A 24,455-nucleotide genomic window follows, 5' to 3' on the forward strand; every position below is an offset into this window, starting at 1 on the left:
TCTAGACTGGTTGGGCTTTGCATGTATATCTCGCATCACGGTGATATTGGACCCGGAACTAATCGATAGAATACATTTTTATCTCAAGCTATGATTACATTTACAATCATTCTCTGAACATCTTCATGAACAATGCGTCATCGGTACAGGAGTCTCGCTGAGAGCCTGGTTAGGGAAGATTAACCACTCCCCCCAGTCAGGTCCCAGATACTCGGCGATTGATTGTATCAAGTAGTGGCCACCATCCCCAAGCAACCAGTTATCCCGGTGCAAATGCAAGATAACTGCATAGTGTGCCAGAATTACCAGAGCATCTGGGGATCGACGCTCTAGAAGATCAATATATTCGAAAGTTACACTTGCTGGCCAAGAGAAAACTCCGGTACTGCAGATATTTGGCTTGCCAATAGAGGATGCTGAGTTGAACGCCAATTGCAAGCCCTCAATGGTTGATTGGTAGGTTCGAGTAATCGACGGGCCTAGCTTGGATTTTTCAACAAGTTCTAGCAGCCGGCTGCACTCCGGACCTAACCCTGCATTTGATTGCAATTGTAATTCTCCGTCTCGCAAGATCGGCCCCAGAGCGGTATCTGTCAGAATGTGCCATTTATCGCGGATCACCGAGCGAACACCACACTGTATTCGTAGATAGTGTGTGAAAGTATCGAGGAAGATAGTAAAGTCGGGATCTCGAAAATTTAATGTATCGCACAGCATATGCACGCCAAGAATTGAGGAAAAAAGGAATTGAGACATATATCCTTCTGGGTTCTCGAGGTTATTTGAGTTATGGAAGGAGGTCAATGCATGATTTTGTAATTGAGTCGCATGGTGACGGTAAAGGCTCCGGTCTGATGAGCGCGATATGCTAATGTGAGTGGCGGCTAGAGCAAGTAACTCATTCATCAGGTAGGGATTCACTGAGCTGCACCTCAGTACTTGGGTTTTACCCATACCCCCTTCATCTGCCTGTATGTAGGGCAAGGTCTCTGTGACCAAATGGCAAAATAGCTCTGCATGAAGGATGTTGACGGGTGGTCCTTGGAGAAAGGCAGCATTGTCATCCTCCGGTGAATGATTAAATGGGGAATCCCGAATATTAGAAGATGCCGGGGTTGATGACAGGCTTTGTCTCTGAGAAGGAATTGGCAATACCCTCTTTGTCTCCCGTTGCAGGTATTCACATAGTCGTTCTGATGTTGTGCATTGTGAACAGATGGGATGTCTTTCATCACACTTTACCATAAGTTAACTATAGATGCATTAAAGGGATTTTTACAGGTATAGTCCCACCTTAATATGCCTGCGCTTGCATTCCAAGCATCCGCCCCTTGACTTCTTATGTTTTCTGCGTGGCATCCCGCTTCCGGCTGTGGTAAGATAAGACAATCCAATATCAAATGCTGTGGCGAACAAAGATCATTGGGTGATGCGAAAAGTATTGATCTTATTGAAATGGCTCCATTTATTTTGCAGAGATATTGAGAGAAAAATTAGTACCGCAGAGTGGTAGCTTGTCCGTTTGCAAGGTAACCATATTCCCTCCGGAGAGTCTTTATTCCGGTCCGGTCTTAGAGTAGACCCATAGATCCACTCTTTGATTACATCTCCTTCCTTTTCTATTTCATTCAAATTGAAACGAATGTCAATTTGAATATATGGAATTATATCTGATCCTTCCTTGCATCCCAGGCCCACTGAAGTATCTGTATAAACTCGGGCCTTCCCATAACTTGTTTCCTAGTCCAATTCCACGCTCACATCGGATTGTGAGAGCTCGCAAGGGTACCATATCAGCCAAGACACCATGATCAACCACATCAACAGAGAATCCAATATGTACAGAGTCCACTCGTGGGTAAGAGGATATCCATCAGTACCTAATCCATACTCCACAACTCGGAAAATCGAGCGTATCATAATCATAATAAGCAAGCTGACCGCATACAGCAAGTAGAGATGTCTCTTCCATGAGATCAATCCACCTCTTGGCCTAAGAGTTGAGTCACGCTGGGTACGGACTTGGAACACTAGCGCGGTGACCATAAACAATCCAAACATAATCACTTGGATTAAGAGTCCAGCCATCACCATATCCTGACCAATTCCAGAATTTGACGCGGTCACCATCAAACCCGCTGCTCCTCCTTGAACCAAAAAGGACACAACGTCTCCTGCGACGAAAATCTTTGTAGCCCAGCGAATGGGGATTAACGAATTGTGCTTGTCTCCGGTGGCGGAGATAATTCGACCGAGTGTCATGTACACCGATGCCGCGAATAAAACGGTCCAAGAAGAATGAAGACGTTTTGGATGGCATAAGGCATAATGCTATCTGTGTTGTTATGGGCAAATGCTCGAGCGAAATAACCTATTATCTCGACTGCAAGCTCATGTTAGATTGACGACCGGGGTAGAGTAGAGAGAATAAAGAAACAACGTACATAGACCACCAATGGCAAATGGAATGCAGAATCGGGTTCGGGTCTTCCATACTTTGAAGAAATGCATCACCGTTGTGCAAAGAAAGAGAACAATGAATATTATAGCAGCTGCGAGTGGTGGCACATATTTCCTCATCTTTTTTATACGCGTATAGAAATGACATCAGTGGATCCCCGTTGGTCAGTGCACTCGCAAGGCTCAGGTATTTATACGCGTATAGACTCGAGGGCTACGGGACATGTAAAAACTGGCGACCTTTTATTTTTAAAATATTAGTTTTCGAGAATCTCCCTCCAATCCTTTGACGCGTTTGCCGCTTCACCTATCTGATGCCAGTTCTGCATAGAGCTCATGCCTAGTACTCGGCATACTGATCAAATCTCGGGAAGCGGAATTTCCCCCAATAGCCTCCGAATCCAGCTCACGCGGTTGCTTGTTGATATATCCGGTAGAAGTAGGGTTGAAATCCATGGCTTTTGAGTTCTTTTTTCGTTGCTTCTGTATGTATAACAATAACAAGCCTGCCGCTAGAGCCGCCCCGACTCCAATCCCTATGCCAATTCCTACTTTTGCTCCTGATGATAACCCCGAAGACAGATTGCTAGAGTTGGCAGAGTTATCTGAAGAATTTGAAGCTGCAGTGTTTGTTATTTGATTGGCACTGTTTGTCTGAGTAGCGGATAAGGATGCGGTTATGGCCGATGTGGAGGAAGTTCCTAGGCTGGATGAGCTCGATGTTGATGTGCTTTTATAAAGGTTCGCAGCAATAGAAATCGCAGCAGAGGTGCCGCAACACGTAGTGTTGAGAAGGCCACAACACCAGTATTCAGAAGTTTCCGTACCATCGCAAGGGGTTATCTGCGCGGTACCATCGGAAGCGCCATCCTAACAGAAAATATAAGTTGTTAGCTTAATGCGCCATACATGAGGCTGACATAATAATTTTGGAATGCGAAGGAAGATATCCTGCTGTGGCATACCATCCCATTAGAGCAAACATCCAAGCACCTCCCACTGCTCCAGTCGCTAACCGTACACTGATCCCGCCAATAATCTGTTGAAACTGACCCATCATCAGTTGTATGTGTATTCATACAAAGACCATTCTCGAGGCACATATCGGCGGTCAGCCCAGCGCTAAGGTGACCCCCAGACGGATTCGTGCGATTCGTGGCACAGCACATGCCCGTCCCACCGTTCGATCCAGGACATGGCTGATACACAAGCGACTGCTCGCTATGGCCATCTGGGTAGTAACAGACGAAAGAGTTCACTGCTGTGAGCAAATAAAATATGAGGATACCGCCATAGCGAATCATTGCATTTGCAATAGAGGTGTCGAAGAGATTAACCCAGTGAGCGAAAGGAAAGGAGTGACCTGAATTTAAGAGAGAGTATTGCGAACCATTCGGTCTTCTCCTTTTACGCCATTACTTTGGGGGCCTTAAATTGTAAATCGTCATCCTGGCTAATGCCGTGTAACCCGAGGCTCTGAAACCGGACCAATAGAGTGCATCCCTTCTACTATGCATTCTAGAAGTATTTGCCTTTTTCTAAGCCACATGGCTTTTCTTTTTTTTACCTTAGGAAAACTCTCAATACCTCTCACGAAAGCCGTCCATCTAGGTTTTGTAAATACTTAAATACCCTCGATAGTCGCAACCTTTTGGCGGGCCCCTAGCTATTCTCCAGAATCTTAATCATCTTTTGTACGCTCGAGGATCGGTTAAAGCCCCACAAGAGACCCAAGTTTGTAATATCAAGCTGAGATCTAGATAAGATCGGAAGCTAATCGAAGGATCATTTAGGGCGAAGAAGGGTTCATTTCGACCATGAAGTATCTTACTGCTTAGATGGAGCTTATGGAAACAACTCAATTAACAGCTTTCAGAGAACGATTTACGGGCGCTTAAAACTCTGCTAAATCTTGTACCACCAGGTTTGTAAAAGGGTCAGCTACGCCACTTTGTCTCACTGATGGCCTTACAATCCATAGCTGGGTTTCTGTAAGATGTACCACTTACTGGCGAGCGCATAGATTAGGTACATTTGACCTTATTCAGTTTCTAGTACATCAGAACCCTATCGTGGAGATACACATTCACAAAAATAAGCAATACACCACTCAAGAACTGGTCTCCCTTTTCACGGTATAAAGTACAATATGGCTTTTCCACTACGAAGTACTAATCACCGACAGAATGGCCAGCTCAGAATAAACTGGTAAACTCGATCAAAGACTCACGTATATATTTTAACAATAGCAAGTATCATAATTGTGCCTCTTGTGAAGGCTCTAGTGAAAAGTACATTTCATCACGACGTCAAACCCAACCGCCAAAGCATCCCACTTATAAGCATCAACAAACATTAAATCAAAGGTAACTCCGCGGTGTTCACATAGTCAATATTTTCCTCATATCCCTCTATCCGAGGAATATCTGTATTGAACAATCGATCCCATACCCGGGTCTGCTTGCCATAATTATGGCTATTCTTCCAGCCCTTGCGGTGATGAAGATCATGGTCCTCAATCACAAGGTCCATATCGCATAACCGTAGCAGCCATGTCCAGGGATTCACAGCAGTAGCTTTCATCCGCAAGCCACTGTGACCCAGGACCTCCGTAAACACCACGTACTGCTGACAGATCCACCACTCATAAAAGCCCATGGGAAATCCCATCAGCTTCATCGTAGCATACGTGATAAATGGTGTGCCAACAATATCAATAAATTCCTGCACCGTGTCCGCATACGCGGTCAACAGAGGATTGGGGTGCTTGGTCAAGTGGTGGGTACGGTGGAATTGCCAGAGATGCTCCATCTCGTGTGCGGAACGGTGAAGCATGTAGTACCAGAAATCGAGGACAAGCGCATACATGCCAGTCTCGAAGATGACCCATCCCCATCTCATGGAGGATGGGCCTTCATCAGGGCGGTAGGTGAGGAATGTGGTGAGCATTGGCCGGAGCGCTATGACCGATAAAAGTGATCGTGCCGTCTTTTGGACACCCACGTCTGGTACACCATCGCGAGCGTGCTTGTCTCCATCAAAGAATCCGATCGTGTGGCCCATACGACGGAGCACATGGGTTTCGTGCACGGCAATGAATTCCAGTGCAAGGCTGTAGAAGATGAAGACTAGCCATACCGAGGGGTAGCCGACGTAGTTGATGTAGAGTTGATGGAGGGCCAGTGGGACGACGGCGTGGAGGAGGACCCATCGGTGAAACTGTAACTCTGGTGCATATGGGACCTTGTCTGTTTTCTGATGGACTGGGACCTTTTGATTCAGGTCAACGTGGTGTACATTCAAGATCTCGAGAAGCCAGTGGCTAGATGTCCACTGTGAACGATCCCATGAACGCCAGGTGGACGTCATGGAATCCTTAGGGTTACGCATGGGGGCGCCCATTTTAACCAGCAGTGTAGAGGAAGTATGGTTGAAAAGATGATCTCACGGTTTCACCCCACGGAGTCCACCGGTTATTCTTATATTTATTTCATTCCTTTGGAACAACACATGGGAAGGTGGGTCATGTAGGCAGCGAAAGACTCGTGGAGAACCGAGGCGTACGCCGATCACTTCTCTCCATCGCTAGGTTACGGATTTATCATCTTTCACACTGGATAGTGGGATGGTATTGAAGCAGAATTTGCCCCTAAAACGACCCATAGAACGCCTTAGACTATCTTCATACCTATTCAGGCTAGCGGCGGAGTTTAGTTAACAAATAGTAGCCATCGAAGGGGAATCATATGAAGGCCAAATGATGTACAATCAGGTCATTCCCAACAGTTTAAGATTCCGAACGGCTTCTCCACGCTTTGTTCACATGAGAATGCCCAAAAAGCAGTGGGTAGGTTGAATTTTGTCCTGCTGAATTTAAGGTCAGTGCATCTGATACCGAGGCGTGGTGGATTACGTTATCTGCCTATTGACCACTCGGGGCGTTATTACCCAGTTGGGCATAGTCCAGATCCAACCTTTGATCGACGATCCATACTTCATAGATTCAATGCTGTTGGAAAAACACCACTAAGGTTTTTAAGTTAAGGGGAATTTACTGTCCCTGACGTTTTTGCCATGAACTACTGCTTGTCACGAACGCCTATAATTAGATGATTACCAAATAATTACATCAGAGTCGAATATATTGTATTCAACGTGGCGAGACCAGTTCATCTGCCTCTCGGACTCAGAGTCGAGCGAACTTTCTAGACTACCCATTGTTTACAGTCATAATACCTTTTTGTCACCTGCGGGGATACTTGGCTGCTTCGGGTTTAACTGGATAGCAGCGGACGAGCCATGTTAGCGTTCGTCATCAGGTGAAAGCTAGACAAACATGTTCACCTCTCTTGGGATACATGGTATTCAACGTCATATCGTCGGACCAACACTCGAACAGAAATAGGACTCAAGGCCTGGCGAGAGGATTCTCGCAGCCGGTGAATCCCCTCGAGCATGAAAGTGGCAACCACCTTCTATCCATCACTAAACAGCCAATCAGTTGAAAGCCAGTGTGCTCGGGCAGTTTTGAACCCAGTCACAAATCTAATATCCGGTGAACCGACCAGTGTCTACTTCACAGTCAAAGCCATCAAATGACATTATTGCGAAGATATACTTCTTTACTGGAGTCTTAGAACACGAAAGCGGCTTAACCCCGGCTTTGGGTCAGAGACCAGTACTTCCACCCTGCCAGTGCCAAGTCAAGATGACATTCAATGCCATGAGCCTAGAGCGATTGAGTCCGCAAATTGCCTCATGCTTCATGTGAAACCCACTATGCCCTATGACTGGGCTATCGAAAGCCGGCACATACCCTTGTGGTGCTTGGAAAGTGTCTACCGAAGACTACGAGCAGGGAAAATAATAGTGTCATCACACATCGTGTTGATTTTTGTCCATAGTTAAGACGCCCGGAAACCACAGCACCGCACACCCGAGCAAACGGGGCACAGCACAAGCCTGAAATGGCAGGAGTTAAAAAGATAAAGCGGTAGATCCGAATTAACAGGGCCCGTCCATCACGCCAGAAAACCCGGCGAATATTAGATCCATGCATCCCTCACAACCTTCTCTTAAAATCCTCGATATTCCGAATCGTCTCACCCCTAGACCGTTGCCACAGCACAACTAGCCCTGTTTGTTACAGAAACTAATTTACTGCTCGGTCTGGAAGTAGTTAAGGAGGACGGAGCGCTCCTGGGACTCCTCACCCCAGTCCTTAACAACGACGCAAGAGCAGTTAACGACCTTGCGGGCGTTACCCTCACGGTCAAGGGTGCCTGTCAAACAGAATCGTTAGTAAAGGTTTTCCCACAATTGTTCAGTCGGTGTAGGGGTAACGTACAGAGGCCGACCCACTCGCCGAGCATCTTTCCATCGGGAACCTTGATCAGGGGGATCTTGTGCTCAGAGCAGAGAGCGACAACGAGCTTCTTGTAAGCCTCCTCCTCGCAACCCTCGTTGAGGACACACATGTGAGCCTCACGGCGGTCGAGAGCCTTGGCGGCCTCACGGAGACCACGGGCAAGACCATCGTGGATGAGGGAGATGCGGAGGACACCCTTCAGAGCATCGAGGACGGACATCTGGCCGGAGCCAGCGTCAGCGGAAACCTCGACCTCATCGGCGGCAACGGGGGGGTTGGACTGGGTCTCTTCTCCGTCCGACTATCAGATGAATGTTAGTGAGGTGTCACACAGTGTGAGATTGGCAGTGGTAGCAATTGAGCAAGTGGCATGGCGGTGCTGTTTGAGAATTCAAGACAAAAATTTGTTGCTTGACAACGAGATCACAGCCGGCGACAGCGCAACTCGTTCGTTCTCAACGGCGTATCCATTCACATTGTTCAAGTTGCCAACAACACTGACAGAGTCGATCGCGGTGCCGGACGTACCATTTTGCTTGCTACTGTGGTTGTTGGGTAGCGGGTATGTTTTGAAATGTCGGAAGATCCTCAAAGAGGTATTTTGTGTTGTGGAGATTGGTTGGTTAGAGCACGGGGAATTTTTCGGCTTCAATTTCGATTTTCGCTCTGTGTGCCCTACGCTTATGTCATGCCCCGCCGCAATCATGCATCATGTGATTGGTTCACCGCCTACCTAATACGGAACAATGTGTCTTTACTGTAAAGTTGCCCTATCCCCAAGGCTTTAAATTTGCTCTACTTCGTACGATTAGAAGCAATGTTGTTTCGAGCAAATTTTGGCCATTCAAGAGCCAAAACTTATATCAAAGTAGTATTGAAAATTCGTTACATGAACGCAAAAGGTATCATAATCGTACAACCAGAATCCGACCTGTACACCCCGCTGGAATTCTGCCGATCGCGCCATAACCTGGATAGCGAAGACGCTGCAAACAAGGACTGAAGAGGCTAGAAAAGACTAGAAATATGTACCGGCCCGTGGATAGCCATGGCCGTTGGGAATTCCGGTGCCGTTTGTTTCAGCAAAGGCCACCGGAGCGTGACCGTTGAGTTGAGCAGACGAAGCCGAAGGCTCTGGATCGATGTGCATGGTTAAGAAGTCGTCGAGTCTGAGTCCGTTCAGATGAGGGATGTGGGGGACGAGGTCCATGAAATCAGAAAGCTGGATTGAGTTAGCGACTTCTTGTAAACCGGATTGAACAGTGAATAATCTTACCCTGATCCAGAACACATGCTCCATACCGAAATACTTGGGCTCCGTCTCCGAATCCAGTTGCATAATTTCTCCAAACGACGCATCACGGTACTTTGGGTCATCTGTGTGAACCAAGTGACGACGAGTACATCGCCAGAGGTTGTTACGCTGGGTCGGAGTGGCCTTGCGTTTTTCCCAGCTAGCATACTGCGACAATTGAAGATCATTAGTAGCTAGCAGAGGCACAACCAAGTAGTTCGGAATCCATCTTTCGTCCGCCACGTCCGCAGCACAAGTGGGCTCAAGCTGTCGAGTGAATACGGTGACCAGAGGTGTAAACTTCTGCAGCCAGTCGCGGCTTTTGCTATAGCGGTCGTTGGAGCCAACTAGATCCGCAGAGATGCGAAGACGGCCAGGGAGAGCGTCACGGCGACGTTGCTCTTGGATCTCCTGGTCGCGACGCATCTTCATAATGCGAGCTCGCTCCTGTTCAAGCCGCTTCTGGCGTTCATCTTCGGCTTGTTTGGCTCGTCGTTGTTCAGCTTCCTTGTGCTTGCGTTCATCCTCCTCTGCCTTCTCGCGTGCGGCTTGCGCAGCTTGCGCAGCTTTGGCAGCTCGTTCTGCTTCTTCCTTGGCGGCCCGTTCACGCTCTGCTTCTGCAACGCGCTTTTCTTCCGCCATGCGCTCGTCCTCTGCCTTTTTGGCTTCAGCCTGTCGCCGTTTTTCCGCCTCAACTTCGACCCTCTTCGCATCTGCCGAAACATCTACCACGGGTTTCTCGACTGATTCAGATGGCTCTGGTTTGATGTCACCATTGTTATGGGCAGAATCAACCTTGGCAGACTTCAGAAGTGCAGGCTCTGGCTTCTTCGACTCCACAGATTTGCGCGCTGGAACCTCCACGTTTCCATCCGCTTGAGGTCGACGATGTTTAGGTTTCTCGGCATCAGCTGTATCCTCGGATTTGCGATGATGACCATTAGGAACATTCGGAGACTTGTCATCAGCCAGAACACGCCTTTTCTTCTGCTTCCGAGACTCGGGTGAAAGTCGATCACTGTCTGCACCTCGTGAGCGAGATCGTTCGGGAGACGCTTCGGTTCGAATGCGTTTGAGGGAGGCGTTGGTATCTGGTGCAACTTCATTGCGCGATTTGGGAGCTTCTTCGCGGCCAGATAGAGAATCGGATGAAAAGAGACTTGGGCGCCGGTCACGCTCCTGAGGGCGGCGGCCGGCGATGAGCCGGCGTTTTCGAATCTCATCAGGGCGGATCGCACCACTAGACTCGCTGTCCCTGCGCACTGGAGCTGCAGATTTTGGTTTCGCAGAGTCAGGGTGGGTTGAGTCATGGTCAGAGTTGGCAAGCGCCTTCTCATTCGCGTCACGGTTCAACTTGGCGCGAGCACTGAGCAGTCCGGTCCGTTCCTTCTCGCGTCGCTTCTCCTTAATCTCCTTTATCTCCTTGAGGGAGTCGATATCTTTGGGATGGCGGGGTTTGCGGGTGGGACTATCATTGGATTTCTTTGGGCGGGGCACGGGGGACGATGAATCTCTTCGAGCAGATCGTTTTTCGTCCTTATCCTTGCGCGATTGGCGGGGCGAAGAAACAATTTTGCGGCCTTTGCTGCCTCCTGGATATTTCTCGTAGGCTGACTTGAGAATATCGTATTCGTCTTCCCAATTCTCACCTTGGCGGGATCGAGAGAGCTCGAAGTAAGTTCGGTCTTCATATAATCTACGGGTAGGATTGAAGCCTGGTTGGCTGAGGATGAGGTTGATGACGGCGGTGTTGCCTCGGCCTATCGCAGCCAACATCGGCGTGTTGTAACCGGGTTTGAGACCAGCGCCACGTAGCGGATTTGGATCGGCGTCCGCATTTCCCATGGCATACATCAACGATAGGACGTCGTGGTGACCTCCCTTTGCGGCAGCGATCAAAGATGCATTGTCCGCTTTTTGCAAAACGTTCAGAATGCTCACAACCCCCATCTCGTCGCCCTTGGCAGCAAAATTCATGAGATTCTCCGGGGTCGGTTGTGTCCATAATAGGTCATTTCGTGTCGCTTCGCTTCGGCCAGTTTTGCGACGACTAGCGGCGGCACTGCCTGCTGGTGGGGGACTCCGTGATTGACTAGCAGCAGATGCTCGTCGAGACGACGGGCCCTTGCTTTCGGACCCAACTCGCTCTTCCGATCGACGGCCTGGTCGTGCACTGGCCTTCGCATCCGCAAGCGCTTTCTTGATCTCATCATACTCGTCATCGTTCAAGTCGGTCGACACCAGCTCATATGGTTCATCTCCGGAGGCATTGACTGTGCGAGGGTTTGCGCCGGCTTCGAGCAAGACTTTGACCACATCCACATGACCATTTTCCACTGCGTCGATCAATGGTGTATCCTTATCGATGTTTTTGGTATTAATATCACATCCTGAATCCAACAGGAATTTCACAATCGAGGCCTCTCCATTGAGAGAGGCAATTTGCAAAGGCGTATTACCCGCATTATCGGGAACATTCAGATCTTCCGGGCGTTCGTTGAAACGCATAACCACTTGATCATGTTTTCGATCCGCACATGCTCTGGCGAGCGGAGTCCGACCACTCTTGTCGCGCAGCTTCTTTGGTCCCATATGTTTCGCGGGGGACGCCGAAGCCCCCACCCCAGAGCCCAGACGGCGTAAGTGAGCACTTGGTAGCGGAGAACCACTCGCCGACGACGATGTGGATTGTCGGTCTTCCGAAGTCTGTCGTGCGTACCCGGTAAGAAGGGGGGTAGGGGCTTTTTTCTTGGAGTGGATCTGAGAGCCCGACGCAGAACGTTGATGCGATGGGCGCGACGGGGAGAGAGAGCGGGTATTGGGGGGATGGGGAAGGTGAAGATGATTGACATGTTTGAGATCAACGTGCGAGCCACGGCGACGCTCGCCCTTTTCGTCCACGCTGTCACTGAAACTTCTCTTGCGATAGATTCGTGGCTTGTCTGTCTGGTTCAGACAGGCTTCATCCAGTACATTGCGTGGTACCGATAGAGGATCCTCGAATTTCTCGACCTTGACGACCGACGGGGGCGATCCAGCACGCTCCGAGGGACTGGGCGACCGGGAAACTGGATGCCTCCGGTCACCATTGATACGTGGTTTCTTTCGCTGAATGCTGTCAGCCCCTTCGACGGCCTGGCGTAGTGGATCATGGCGAATGTGTTTGCGTTTCTTTTCGGGGGACAGCGACTCTCTGCCGGACTGAATAATAGTTTCCGCCTCCGAATCCGCCTTTGGACTCGGGGGACCCTGTTCGTCGTCCTCCAATACCCCCGGATTCGATCCCAGACTGGCGCGTCGTGAAGGCGAAGTCGGCTTTCCAGGGGGTCCTGAGGCGTTCGCCTTCACGGCCGCAAGCGTATTGGCACCAACATCCAGGGTAGTGGGTAGTGAGACAGCCTCGACATCACTCATAGCGATAGCACTCGATGTGTGAGAATTCCGATCGTCATTTTGGGAGGTCGCGACCGGGTCCCGTCGGGGGTTGGCAACGCCAGCCAAAGCAGACGCTGGAGTGAGACGTGGGAAGACCGGCTCCCCAGTGAATTCCTCGATTTTTTGGAATTAGGAAAGCGTTGATGGTTGGGTGGCGATATATATATTATTAAGTTGAATTATACCACAACGAAAACGAGGAATGGGGGGAGAGAGGAGAGATCAGGCGAGGGAAAGATTGAAGGTTTTGAGGGAAGATTGGGGGGAAAGGAAGGGAAGAAGGGAAAACGGGAAGGAAAAGAATGGGGGGGGAAGTTGTTAGGGAACTTGGACTTGGCCACCTGTGGAGTTCAACGCATTTCGTCTTAACTCTACAAATTCTTCTCTTTTAGACCTTCAATTTTTTAACTTTCGAATAATACTATTACGGTCTTCATATTAAAATACCTAAAATCCAATCTTCGTCTGAATTCACTGCAAAAAGACCGTCTGCGGGCACGGCACGGACCCTCATCATTCCGGACGCAGCCAAACCAGCAGAGTCTCCACTATAGGTGGCGATCGTCTCGAGGCGACCACTCAGCTTTCGCCTCTTTATCGAGCACATGGGAGCTCGTCGTTTTACTCATACATACTGAAACTATACAATGGCCATTCATCACTCATATCTTGTAGGATCTGACTGAATCTAAGCATCTTCTTTCATGAAAGAAAGTTTGGCATAACAAAGCGGGATCGACGCCTTAATTCTCCACCTTTTTCAGCTGGGATGTGCTCAGCTATAGCTTATCATAGCTACTCCGTAGTCTATTGCCGATTATATGTCAATAGCCACCCAGGTTTAGCTTTGGGCCCGTCGAGGCTCTCTCCCTTGCCGCCACGCTATGCTGTCTAGCTGATGATCCTTCCGCCATGGACCCCAATCGAAAGCTTAGAAAGCCTCGAGCTTCCCCCTCCCGCTTCCTCGTATACGACAAGTCCCCGCTTGCTCTTAAGCTTAAAATCAAAGATTTAGAGTACTTGGGTCATCTGGGTAGTACACCGGTAGCGAGGTAATCCGCGCTATCTCAAGTTCGGGTACCATCGACCCCTAAAGTCGATATTAATGAGAGTCTGTAAGCGATATATATCCACGTGCACATGTGTATGTTCGTACAAGATGCCATATTTGCAAGAAGCCTTGACTCTCGATGATCAACGAATCTAGAGCTCTATCTCCAAGGTCAATTTGGTCTTAATGCAGTAAACACCCATGCTACTTCCTGCCCGATAGGTACCTCCGTATATGTATAATGTAGCTCTCCGCGTCACAATGCTGCCTCAGGCATTCGCCCCACCTCACCAGCATTTGAACCCTCCAATCCAAAAGATCACATATCCCCAAAACACCCACCATGGCGCCCAAAAACAACGCTAAGGGCGGTGACAAAGCCAAGCCTGCAAAGGGCAAGGGTAAGGATGCTGGTGACGATGCAGGAAAGGGAAAATTGAAGGCTGCGACGGCGATCAACGCCCGCCACATTCTGGTACGATTCTCTATATTTCTTCGATTGGATTGATAAATGCTGGAAAGATTCGCGTCTAATACTTTATTTGATCTGGCGTAGTGTGAGAAACACTCCAAGAAAGAAGAGGCACTGGAGAAGCTGCGTAATGGAGTCAAGTTTGATGAGGTTGCGCGCGAATTTTCAGAGGATAAGGCGAGACAAGGTGTGTTCAATCTTTCATTTTTACATGTTCCCTGAGGTTGTTGACTAGGACCTAATCTGTCTGTAGGTGGTTCACTGGGTTGGAAAGTCCGTGGAAGCCTGGATGCTGCGTTTGAGAAGGCGGCTTATGATCTGGAGCCCAGTACCACCGGCAATCCCAAGTATGCCGAGGTGAAGTCGGGCCACGGGTATCACATTATTATGGTCGAGGGCCGGAGATAGACTATTGATCATGACCTGGGAGATGTTACAGATTTAGCATTGCTACCTCGATGCTATCCATCAGTGGACCTCGAATAACGATTCATTTAAATGTGCTGATTGATTCGTATTGACTACCAAGCTCTTATAATGTTATTTTGTAAATTGATCAACTTCGTATATTGAGAATTTTCTAAAAAAACTCTACATTTACTTATCAATGCAAATGAACGCCTATAATCTAAGAAAAATTGTACACCCTACTGTGCCTTCCTGGCCGCTTCGATCTTTGCTTGTTCCTTAGCTTTCTTCTCCTGTCTTTGCACCACAGCCTCGGCCCCAATACCACCGAAGACCAAGGAAATTCCAAGCCACTGTCCACCGGACAAGGAATGTCCAAACCAGAACACACTCAGAAGCATGGTAAGCATCTTACGGGTTACTGTAACAGTGACAAGCAGCAGAGACGAGAAGTGCGACAGAGTATAAAAGATGAACAGTTGACCAACAGCGCCACATGCAGCAAAGCCAAGGACATTCTTCAGGGCCTCGGGATGACGCTGCAGGAATGAGACTGCAGACCACAGCTCTGTCCCAGTAGATGGGGGAATCGGGAACGGGAGCAGGTAATGCAGGATACCGCTTTGGGACAGGTGCGGCATAATCAGGAGATACGCAGTGGTGAGAATGGTCGACATCACATTCTGTGCGACCATCATCTGGGGCCCGGAGAACCGGGTGTACAGTTTGGGAGAGGTAAACACATGGTCTTGAGTGGTGTTGGTCAAGCCGTCGAGAAGGAGGTTGATGGACAGCAGAAAGATACCCCACATTGACGAACCAGAGTTATCCTTATCTGCGGCTGCAGCCACCTTCTTGTTCGTGCTAGGGTGATGCAGAGTGAACGTGGCTACGCCTAATGTAACCATGAGGACAACACCGTATTTATACAGCGGATACTTCTTGCGGAAGATCGTCAAGTGGAGGAGCATCACGGGGAGAAGCTTGCAGGACTTGGCGAGGATGAAGGTGAGGTAGTCGATATGCGCCAGGCTGGCGTACCCGAAGGGCGAAGCGAGCGAGGAAGAGATGCTGACCAGAAGTAATGGGAAGAGGATCCGACGTGTGGGGAAGATTGAGGGGACTTTTTGGCCCTTTGGCGTGGAGAACAGGAGGTAAGCGAAGCCGGTGATGGCGGCAAACGAGGACTGGATGGTGTTCAGCACTAGCGAGTATGTAAATCGTTCGGGTGCAGGTGATGGCTCGGCGGCTGTCGCGGGCACAGAGTAACTGGTTGTGGTGATTGCCTCTTGTAAGACACCCCATGAGAGGCTATTATCGTATTAGTTCTAGCAGTTCCACAGAGCCTCATATCACCATGCCCTTGCAAGGAACGTACAATGCGGCGTATATACCGAGGACACAAATGAGCAGTTGCATTAGACCAGGGGTCTCCGCGACAGTTTCCACTGCTGCTACAGCGGCCTTGGCGGGCGCACTTTCCGATACAACCGAAGAGACATTAGCGCTTCCATTGGTATGTTTTTCTTGTGCTTCGACCTCATTCCGCATCGATTGCGACGGGGTTCGCTGGAGCGGCGTCGTTTGCTTTTGCCGGCCCATTGTTCTGTAGTCGGGATTACAAGACTCAAGGGAAGGTCAGGCTAAATCCAGAGACTCGGCGGTATGAGCGCTAGCTTGAGTACCCAAGGGGATCGGAAAATATTTATTTATGAGGCCCTGGAGTGGAGCTAAAGAAAAAAAGATGATGCCATGTGTTCTTAGTTCACGCGCATCTTATCGGTAATCAGTGATCGCCAGGGGGCCCCACTTGCCCCCTGCAAATTAAACGTGATGAAATAGTATAGGAGCATTGAAAGGATCTTGATTCCAACTAAAGCATCACCAATATCAAAAGATAAAGCAGTAGATCAAAAGGAGAGCATGAACCATTCTCTCCCAGCCTTGTCCAATAAACTCTTCACGGAGGAAAGCGGTGGATCAACTCGATCTCCTTAGGTAGGCGGTGAAGACAGCTCCTCGATTTCTGCACAACTCTTTTCCGACGAATCCAATGCGTATCAAAAAGACGATCTCATTGCCCAATATGACATCCAAACAGCCGGAGGGCTCCGATTTGGAATCATCAGCCCTCACAAAACTTATTGCCTCCGCCTCCGCATCCGGAAACCCTCTCTCTGCAACCACAATCCAAGTCCTGCACAACCTCCAACACCAGCATCTATGGACATCTCTTCAAATTCACGACACTGATGCTTCGCCGGTTTCCACAGACCCAGTCCCTGAATCCCAAAATGACAAGTCCGGCGCCCCAACCTTGATTTCAGGTATCCCCCCAAACCGGATCTACACTCACCCTGACCAGCAGCTCTACATGCTTGGCAAGGGTATTCGCGAAGATGATCTTCCGCCAGAAAGGCTTTTCGTAATCCCAACTGCACAGGGCCAGTCATGGAGCTTGCGGCGTATGGCATCTGCGTTTGATGCAATGGCAGAGGCTAAGATTGTCGAGGATGGGGAAGGGCGGGCGGCGCCGGAGGTGGATGCTGAGAAGGCGCAGAAGCTGGATGAATACTATAAAAAGAGAGAGGAAGCTGTCGCTACGAAGGAATGGGGCGCTCAACGCTTATTGTTGGCGATGGTGGACAAGGGCATGGGTGGAGACGGGACTGTGGTGTACTATGTTGTGCAGGAGGGTGAGGTGAAACCTCGGCAGAACTAAGAGACCTATCACTTGCATCTTGGACATGGTTCGTTCAAACTCAACGGTATGTATCTTCCATTATTCCTTCGTCAATTGGTTGGACGTTATTTGCTCACAAATTATCTGCTAGAAGCGAAGGGTCGGCATCACATATATACGCCAGGATTATACAGGGTACAAACATCATGGGCCACCGGGTATAGTGTTTGCGTGAAAAGAAGAAAGACAAAGAAAGAAGCAACCATATATCTGAACAACATACAACATCCCCCAAGACAGGCCCAGACTGTAGCCTCAAAGTAGCAAGTTATCGTTCTTTTGAACCAGATCTTGCTCCTGTCGACAGCTGGTACAATACCTGTCATACCATTGCTTGACGCTGTCCGTGTTTTCGGCGAAGACGCGTCGGGCTTGCGCGTCTTTCTCGCCCTCGTCACTGCCACCACCAAGAAGAATTTCGACCTGACGACAACGCCGAAGCTCTTCACCAAGCCAGCGCTCCCATTCGGTCTGGATGACTTCCTTCTCGATGCCATTCACCACGCGCAATCCCACTAAAAGATTGTGTCGATAGGTTCCAAGGCGTTCACGAGTCTGCTGGAATCTTTTTGCAGCGCTCTTGGCCACTGCATCTCGGGGCCCCGAGGTGCTGAGGGATAGAGGAAGCTCTGCATGTCGGAGGGTATGCTCATGGAAAGCCCCAAAGCAATTGCTTGCATTCCCAGTATGAGCCCACATTGTCGTATTCGCGACCGCCTCATCGATGTCACGGATGTAGATGGCTTTGCTCATCACCATATCAGGCTGCACGCCAAGCTTAGCCATGAAGTTCCTTGCGTGTCGCTCATGCCACCAATCCCAAGTATCTCGGGAAGAGTAGAAACCATTCATGAGCACGCTACTGATCAACAGCACCAATATTATTTTGTGTGCACTCACGGTCTTCACTGACCAGCGAACGGCATCGATAGACCACATCATGAATAGTGATATGGTGCTTTCCAAGAAGGACAATGTTGTCTCGGTCATAAGTTGGGGCAAAGTGCGCTGGACTCGGGGCTTCCGGGGTTCTATTTTCAAATCGACTCCGACGCCATTGAAATGAGAAACGTTGTTCTGGCGTCCAACGTGACCGAAAATAGTGATAGCCTTCTTTGTGCGGCTATGTGCGCCCAAGCGTCGTACCTGGTCGCTCACCAGATCAACCAGATCCAAGGCATCCTCCTCTAGATCGTTACCCGCCCTCTTTTCGATCATATCTGGAAACAAACATTAGCAATTGATACCACTCTGATTGGGGGATGCAACCGACTTCTTAGACCGTAAGGGGACTTGAGCCACTCGACTTTGGTATAGATAGCAAGCTTGCTCTTGGATTTGGCAACAAAGGTGATTACAACCTTGCTGACCAGCCGGAAGTTTCGTCGGAATGGAAGATGCCATGGAGTTCGCTTGTCGGTAATCACATAGCACAAATGATCGTTGAGCACATCGATGATCTGGTAGTCGGAAATAATATTATCTTGGGTGTTCCCTATGAAACCGTTAGATGAGCAAAGATTCCAAGGATTTTAACGATAGATGAATTTACCAAGAATGCTTGTCGTCGCGATTTTGTACGTGAAGTCTCGCCGAAGATGTCGTGATTCATTGCTTGTCCAGGGGCCTTGCTTGATGTCTTCACGACAAGTCAGTATAGATAGTGAGCAAGTTCTTGAATAAAGCATGGCTTACCTCGTGCTTGTCTTTCATGAAGTAAGAGTTGCCATACCGCGCTCTTGTCTCCAAAGAGAATGTGGAATAATGCCTTGGGACTGACATCAAGTGTCTTCTCGGTCGTGAGGAAGAGGTCTCCTTGAGGAACATATTCCACAGGCTGGGTAGGAAGTCTGAATTTGGGAATATCTCTCCCACGCCCACCTTGACCCCTGTCTAGATCAATATCCTTGTCGATGTAAATGGGAGCGCGGAAGTCCTTGCCCATAGATGCAAGATGCCCCCCATTCCTAGCGTCGGATTCAACATCCTCCCAGCTGTCTGCGCTTGAAGTTCTCTTTGCAGTTCCGCTGTCCATTTTTATCAACTCCTTCAGGAGCTCCTCGAGGCTCAGTTGCTCAACAGCAATTGACCCTTGGATCAAAAAGTTCAAGCGTTTCTGAAGAAGCCTCAGTGGCTCGAGGAAAGTCTTAACGGTGACCCGACCAGGGGTGTCACTTCCAAGAGGGGGAATGGTATGAAGGAAAAGGAAATCGCAGTCTCTTCCTGTGGCAGCTGTGACTTCTTTGATGTTGTCTAGTCCAACACTTGTGGTCAACACAAGCCCGAAGTGATGACTGTAGAAATAGACGTTCCTAGTTGTGACATAGGCTCTGCCGGGGAATTCCTGCTGGTCATTGGGACTCCAGGTTGCCCTGAAAACCATAACTAGCGCCTCCTCTCTCTTGACATCGGGGAATAACAGCCGGAATTGAGCATCTTGAATCTTGAGTTGCTGTGGATAGATAGCCGGATACTGGGTCTGGGGAGTTTTCTTAACAGCACTCTGGGCAGCTTGTTGTATTTTAGCTGCAGCTTCTCCATCGAGGCTCACAGTCTGCCTGTGGCGGGGGCCAGACGGTGTATTGGTATCGTGTGACGTTATTGGAGGATCGATTTGCGCAGCAATTGTTCTGGTAGAGGAATCACTCATTGGGGATGTAGGCCGATCATGATCTCCGTTGACTTGCTGAGGCTTTTCCAGCTCAAACTTATTGATGAAGCCCCAATTAGAACTTCCCCAAAGGTTTGCCATCATACCACTAGGCATACCACCCGTGTTGTCCAACCGCCCTAGTCCAATGCCCCTTTCGCTGCTCACAACCACTGCAGCCTTGCTCATACTTGTTGGGGCAGGTGGGTTGGCGAGAGTTGGAGGGGCGAGGCTTGCTCCGGGCTCCTCTAGAGTGCTCATGCTGCGACCCCGGGTCCCGTCTCCGTCTTTCGCATTCACGAAATTGGCGCCATTATAAGGGAGAATATTATGGCTAGCCGAAATGAGACTAGCGATGCCACCCGCCGGGCCAGGAATTGAGGGTGAAGCTGGAGGAGCATTGTTTGACTTGCGATGAAGGTCCAGTTTCTGAATGATGTGTGCTCTCGTAGAGCCTTCGGCATCATGACCTGTAAGTCGCCGACCACCCACCTCGGTGCTAGCCCTGAATGCAATCCCATCTCGATCTGGCACTGGCAGGGTTGCGCTGCGATCCGCAGAGCTTGACTCGTCGTTGGGATGCGGTGTGAGGGAATCACTTGGATCTGCAGTAAACTCGGGAGCAGGAGGCTGTGAGATCGCAAACGCAGGGTCCTGCACAGTCATCTTTCCAGATACGGACAGATCTGTACTACTTGGATTGTCGAGGGCTTTTTGCTTAGCAGCCTCGAAGGCGCCAATCCACTCCATCAGCTCCCTTTGTGTCTCAGCTTGCAGGATTATGCTGCTATTTTTAGTCTTCACTTGAAAGCAGAACCGTCGTTCCTCCTGGAATGCAGGACGAACACTGCAAAGCAGCACGCCTATTCTTTCACTTTCTTCGACGCCACCAGTACGGGCTCCTTGGATAAGACATCCAAATATACCATTCTTCAAAAAGGCCCAGCGCCTCACCCATACCGTACGAGTGGGTTTGCCAGAGAGGGTCCGCAAGCCGAGCCAGCCCTGCTTTTCTGGCTTGGCTTCCTTGCTCATATTGAGAGATGAGAGGGGACGAGAGCCAAGGTAAGGCACAGTGGAAACGGAATAATCCTCTAATTCCCGGGAAGGTCTTGCAACAAGTTCAGCGGCTTCTTCGATCTGTTTTCTTGTCGAGAGGAGCTCTCGTTTGGAGGATCTATCACTCGCTTCCATCTCGTGAATCCATCCTTTGATACGGTCCATCTCATGCGCCCACTTGGAAAAGGTCGCAGCGTTGTTGTTGTGAAATCCTCGCACTTCTCGCCATTGGTCAAAGGAGACTCGAACAAGGAGTCGATCAAGTGCATTTCGAAGCTGGGGTCCTTGGACAGAGAAGTCCATGGAAGCTCTCAAATACGCCTTGCGGGCCTCGTGAAGCTGGAATGCTTCCTCCCTGAGAGTGGATGTATCCTTTGACTTCGATTGCGAGGCGTACCGTGCGTGCAGATAATCAAATTGCTTTTGTGCATGTTCAAGGGCGCGACGAGTATCCTATGCGAAGTCTACAGTTAGCCGCTGTGAACTGCAGGTAAACATGCGGGGGAAAAGATGAGTGGGTACTTTGAATTGCCGTAGATCTTCCTGGATGAAGGTCCGGATCGGCTCGGCGATTAATGACTCCATTTTCTTGATTGTTGCCACCAAGCCATGCCACAGGTCCTTCGAGCTCTCCCCATTCCTCCGCATCGCCAATAGAGTATAGTCATGGTCCACAACAGCTTCAGAGACCACCAAGGGGTGAGTGGAGTAAGACAGGAAACCGCCGACTACACTCTCTAGAGTCAGGACCTCAGAGGTGAGTTTAGTTGCGGCTCTAGCATATCCGTCAAGCCATTTCTCGATGAAGTCGATCTGGTCGCAGAAGTGGAGGGTGGTAGCGCGAAAGGTTGGCGAGTCGAGGGCAGCTTCTTTAAGACCAACAGGACTAGGTTTTTTAGGGCATGTTAGAATTGGCAATTCTTAGAAGGATGGGGGCCGCGTTCAGAACTCACACCACGCTCACAAGCTTCCCGACCTGGGGTAACGGGGTGTGTGATTGAGTCGACATCTAGTGCATGCCTCCGTCCATACACTTGACGCGAGCAAAATAAGCCACCAAGGGGGAAATAAAGAATAAAATCTAGTCTTCTCTTCACAGTGGAATCGAGTCTAGCAAACAAGAGATGCTGGAGAAACCTGGTGAGAGCTGCCCACGTGCAGGTCAGCGGATTTGAAGCCTCACAATGCTATGATCTAATTGGCTACGTCAGTCGGCGGAAGCTGGAGTACTCAAAGTGCCTTATTCCCCAGGTGTTAGTCAGGCGCCTATTCAGGTGGCTTGCCCAGAGCGGTGTGTGATTTTTTTTTCTGCCCATCGACTCTTGCCGCGAAACAGAAAAGTTGCTAGAGATTATTTTAGGATCCTTCATTGCCCAAAAAATGGAGCCCCCTTCAAAGAAAATGCGGAAGCTCATGGATGACGATAGCTCTGACTCTGGTGATGATGCTGGTGGCGTTCCCGTCAGCAAGTCGCCCGAGGCTGGCTTCAAGATCAACGAAGACTATGCCAAACGGTTCGAGTACAATAAGAAGCGGGAGGAGGTTGCAAAGTGTATGTTTGATCTACCGAAGTAATGAGTATCTTATTGTGGGAACTCAAACTAACTTGCACTTTCATTCCAGTGGAATCGAAATACGGCAAGAATACCACTCTAAGCAAACGCGGCTTTGAAATGGAAGAGGATGATGAGTCTTCCACCGACGAGGAGGAGGATGACATTGGAGAGCTCGCAACGGAGGCACTCGACGCAGAGATCATGGAAACTCTTAACGCTATCCGAAACAAGGACCCGCGTGTGTACGATAGCAACGTCACTTTCTACTCAAAATTCGACGAAGACGAGGCCAACGCAGCACCCAAGGAGAAGAAAGAGAAACCCATGACATTGCACGACTACCATCGCAAGAACCTGCTGAGCGGCGCTCCCACCGGGGAAGAAGATGCTCCAATGACCTTTGCGCAAGAACAAGCTGAGCTGAAGAATGCACTCGTCAAGGAGTTGCATGCTTCGGATGATGAGATGGAGGATGCGGACGACTTTCTGGTCCGCAAGTCTGCCCCAGAGCCAGTTGAAAAGAAGGAAGTAAAGTTGGACATTGAGGGTGCCGACAAGGACCCAGAGACCTTCCTCTCCAACTTCCTATCCGCTCGAGCATGGGTTCCTGAAGGTCGGCCAGAGCTCCACCCCTTCGACTCCGATGATGATGAGGAAGTCGACCGGGCCGATGTTCTTGAAGAGGCGTACAACTTCCGTTTCGAGGATCCTAACAAGCTCAACGAGGCGCTGGTTACCCACGCTCGTGATGCAACCAACAAACAATCCGTCCGAAGGGAAGAGAAGAGCTCTCGCAAAAAGATTCGCGAGGCTGAACGCCAGCGCAAGGAGGAGGAAGCCAAGCAGCGTGAAACCGATAAGAATCGACTGCGCAAGCTCAAGACCGAGGAATTGCAAAAGAAGATTGACCAAATCAAGGAAGTGGCTGGATTCAGAGCATCAGAACTCACCGACGATGACTGGATTCGCTTCCTCGATGGTGCCTGGGACGACAAGGAGTGGGAAAAAGAAATGGAACGGCGATTCGGCACAGACTACTACGCTGAGGGTGCTGCTTCCAGCGATAAGAAGCATCCCAAGAAGCCTGAGTGGGACGATGACCTCGATATCACTGATCTGATTCCAGACTACAAGGATGACGACGGAGAACAACCCACTTTAGAATTAGAGGAGGATAATGAAGACGAGGGCGAAGACGAGGCTCCAGCTTCCAAGAAGAGCAAAACCCAGGATAAGCGCGATCAAAAGAGGGAGGCTCGCAAGGAACGTTTGCGCATCCAGGAGGCTGTTGACCGCAATCTGGACCTGGACATTACCTTGCTTCCTGGTGCGACCAAGAAAAATGCGACCAAGTTCCGTTACCGTGAGACTTCGCCCCAGAGCTTTGGCTTGACAGCACGGGATATTCTCATGGCCGATGATACCCAGCTCAACCAGTTCGCTGGTCTCAAGAAGCTCGCCTCTTTCCGTGACGAGGAGAAGAAGGCCAAGGACCAAAGGAAGCTGGGCAAGAAGGCTCGTCTTCGCCAGTGGCGCAAGGATACTTTCGGCGATGAGGCTGGTCCTTCCTTTGACTTGGGTCCCAAGGTCAAGGAGACTGCGGATGAGGAGGCCGGTAATGACATGAAGGTCGATATCCGCGAGGGTGATGGACGCAAGAAGCGTAAGCGGTCCAAGAAGCACTAAGCAAAGTGCAGCCAAAAAAAGCATTTTCATTGTCCATAGTTATTATCTACATCAACGGGGTATGGAGTTTTGACATGATCCATAGTGATTCAATTCATGGTCTCATTGAGTTTTGCATCAATTGCCAGGTGTCCATATGCCGCTATTCGTATATCATTGAAGTCCAGCCCTTGAGTACTCACGCCCGTACTGCCTATATCCATTGGACTAGTGCATGCACAGTGGATATGTATGGATGCTGACTGTCTACTGTAGCTCCAGACGCGTGTCTAC

The 24,455-nt window shown here is 49.6% G+C and overlaps 8 protein-coding genes across 8 annotated transcripts; 3 read left to right on the top strand and 5 right to left on the bottom strand.

Moving 5' to 3' along the window:
- Positions 1-4,815: 4,815 nt before the first annotated feature.
- On the bottom strand, positions 4,816-5,862 carry N7484_009882 (sterol desaturase family protein; the record flags this gene model as incomplete). Its single annotated transcript, XM_057120269.1, has 1 exon — positions 4,816-5,862. The coding sequence occupies one exon, from the start codon at positions 5,860-5,862 to the stop codon at positions 4,816-4,818; it is 1,047 nt and encodes a 348-aa protein (XP_056969824.1).
- A 1,755-nt stretch (positions 5,863-7,617) lies between these two features.
- N7484_009883 (40S ribosomal protein eS12) lies at positions 7,618-8,359 on the bottom strand (the record flags this gene model as incomplete). Its single annotated transcript, XM_057120270.1, has 3 exons — positions 7,618-7,742; positions 7,808-8,129; positions 8,357-8,359. The coding sequence occupies 3 exons, from the start codon at positions 8,357-8,359 to the stop codon at positions 7,618-7,620; spliced, it is 450 nt and encodes a 149-aa protein (XP_056969825.1).
- A 487-nt stretch (positions 8,360-8,846) lies between these two features.
- On the bottom strand, positions 8,847-12,536 carry N7484_009884 (putative histone deacetylase complex subunit (Hos4); the record flags this gene model as incomplete). Its single annotated transcript, XM_057120271.1, has 2 exons — positions 8,847-9,050; positions 9,105-12,536. The coding sequence occupies 2 exons, from the start codon at positions 12,534-12,536 to the stop codon at positions 8,847-8,849; spliced, it is 3,636 nt and encodes a 1,211-aa protein (XP_056969826.1).
- A 1,415-nt stretch (positions 12,537-13,951) lies between these two features.
- N7484_009885 (peptidylprolyl isomerase) lies at positions 13,952-14,488 on the top strand (the record flags this gene model as incomplete). Its single annotated transcript, XM_057120272.1, has 3 exons — positions 13,952-14,083; positions 14,165-14,267; positions 14,334-14,488. The coding sequence occupies 3 exons, from the start codon at positions 13,952-13,954 to the stop codon at positions 14,486-14,488; spliced, it is 390 nt and encodes a 129-aa protein (XP_056969827.1).
- A 239-nt stretch (positions 14,489-14,727) lies between these two features.
- Positions 14,728-16,090, bottom strand: N7484_009886 (UDP-galactose transporter HUT1; the record flags this gene model as incomplete). Its single annotated transcript, XM_057120273.1, has 2 exons — positions 14,728-15,799; positions 15,867-16,090. The coding sequence occupies 2 exons, from the start codon at positions 16,088-16,090 to the stop codon at positions 14,728-14,730; spliced, it is 1,296 nt and encodes a 431-aa protein (XP_056969828.1).
- Positions 16,091-16,574: 484 nt separating this feature from the next.
- On the top strand, positions 16,575-17,210 carry N7484_009887 (uncharacterized protein; the record flags this gene model as incomplete). The annotated part of the gene is made up of 1 exon (XM_057120274.1): positions 16,575-17,210. One exon carries the CDS (start codon positions 16,575-16,577, stop codon positions 17,208-17,210), a length of 636 nt encoding a protein of 211 aa, XP_056969829.1.
- Positions 17,211-17,486: 276 nt separating this feature from the next.
- On the bottom strand, positions 17,487-21,949 carry N7484_009888 (uncharacterized protein; the record flags this gene model as incomplete). The annotated part of the gene is made up of 6 exons (XM_057120275.1): positions 17,487-18,451; positions 18,505-18,726; positions 18,784-18,870; positions 18,927-21,393; positions 21,463-21,826; positions 21,894-21,949. 6 exons carry the CDS (start codon positions 21,947-21,949, stop codon positions 17,487-17,489), a joined length of 4,161 nt encoding a protein of 1,386 aa, XP_056969830.1.
- A 371-nt stretch (positions 21,950-22,320) lies between these two features.
- N7484_009889 (KRI1 family protein) lies at positions 22,321-24,182 on the top strand (the record flags this gene model as incomplete). Its single annotated transcript, XM_057120276.1, has 2 exons — positions 22,321-22,492; positions 22,564-24,182. The coding sequence occupies 2 exons, from the start codon at positions 22,321-22,323 to the stop codon at positions 24,180-24,182; spliced, it is 1,791 nt and encodes a 596-aa protein (XP_056969831.1).
- Positions 24,183-24,455: the final 273 nt, after the last annotated feature.

This window comes from Penicillium longicatenatum, assembly GCF_028827895.1.
Source record: "Penicillium longicatenatum strain IBT 33135 chromosome Unknown contig_6_segment0_segment0, whole genome shotgun sequence".
In the NCBI taxonomy this organism is placed as follows: domain Eukaryota; kingdom Fungi; phylum Ascomycota; class Eurotiomycetes; order Eurotiales; family Aspergillaceae; genus Penicillium; species Penicillium longicatenatum.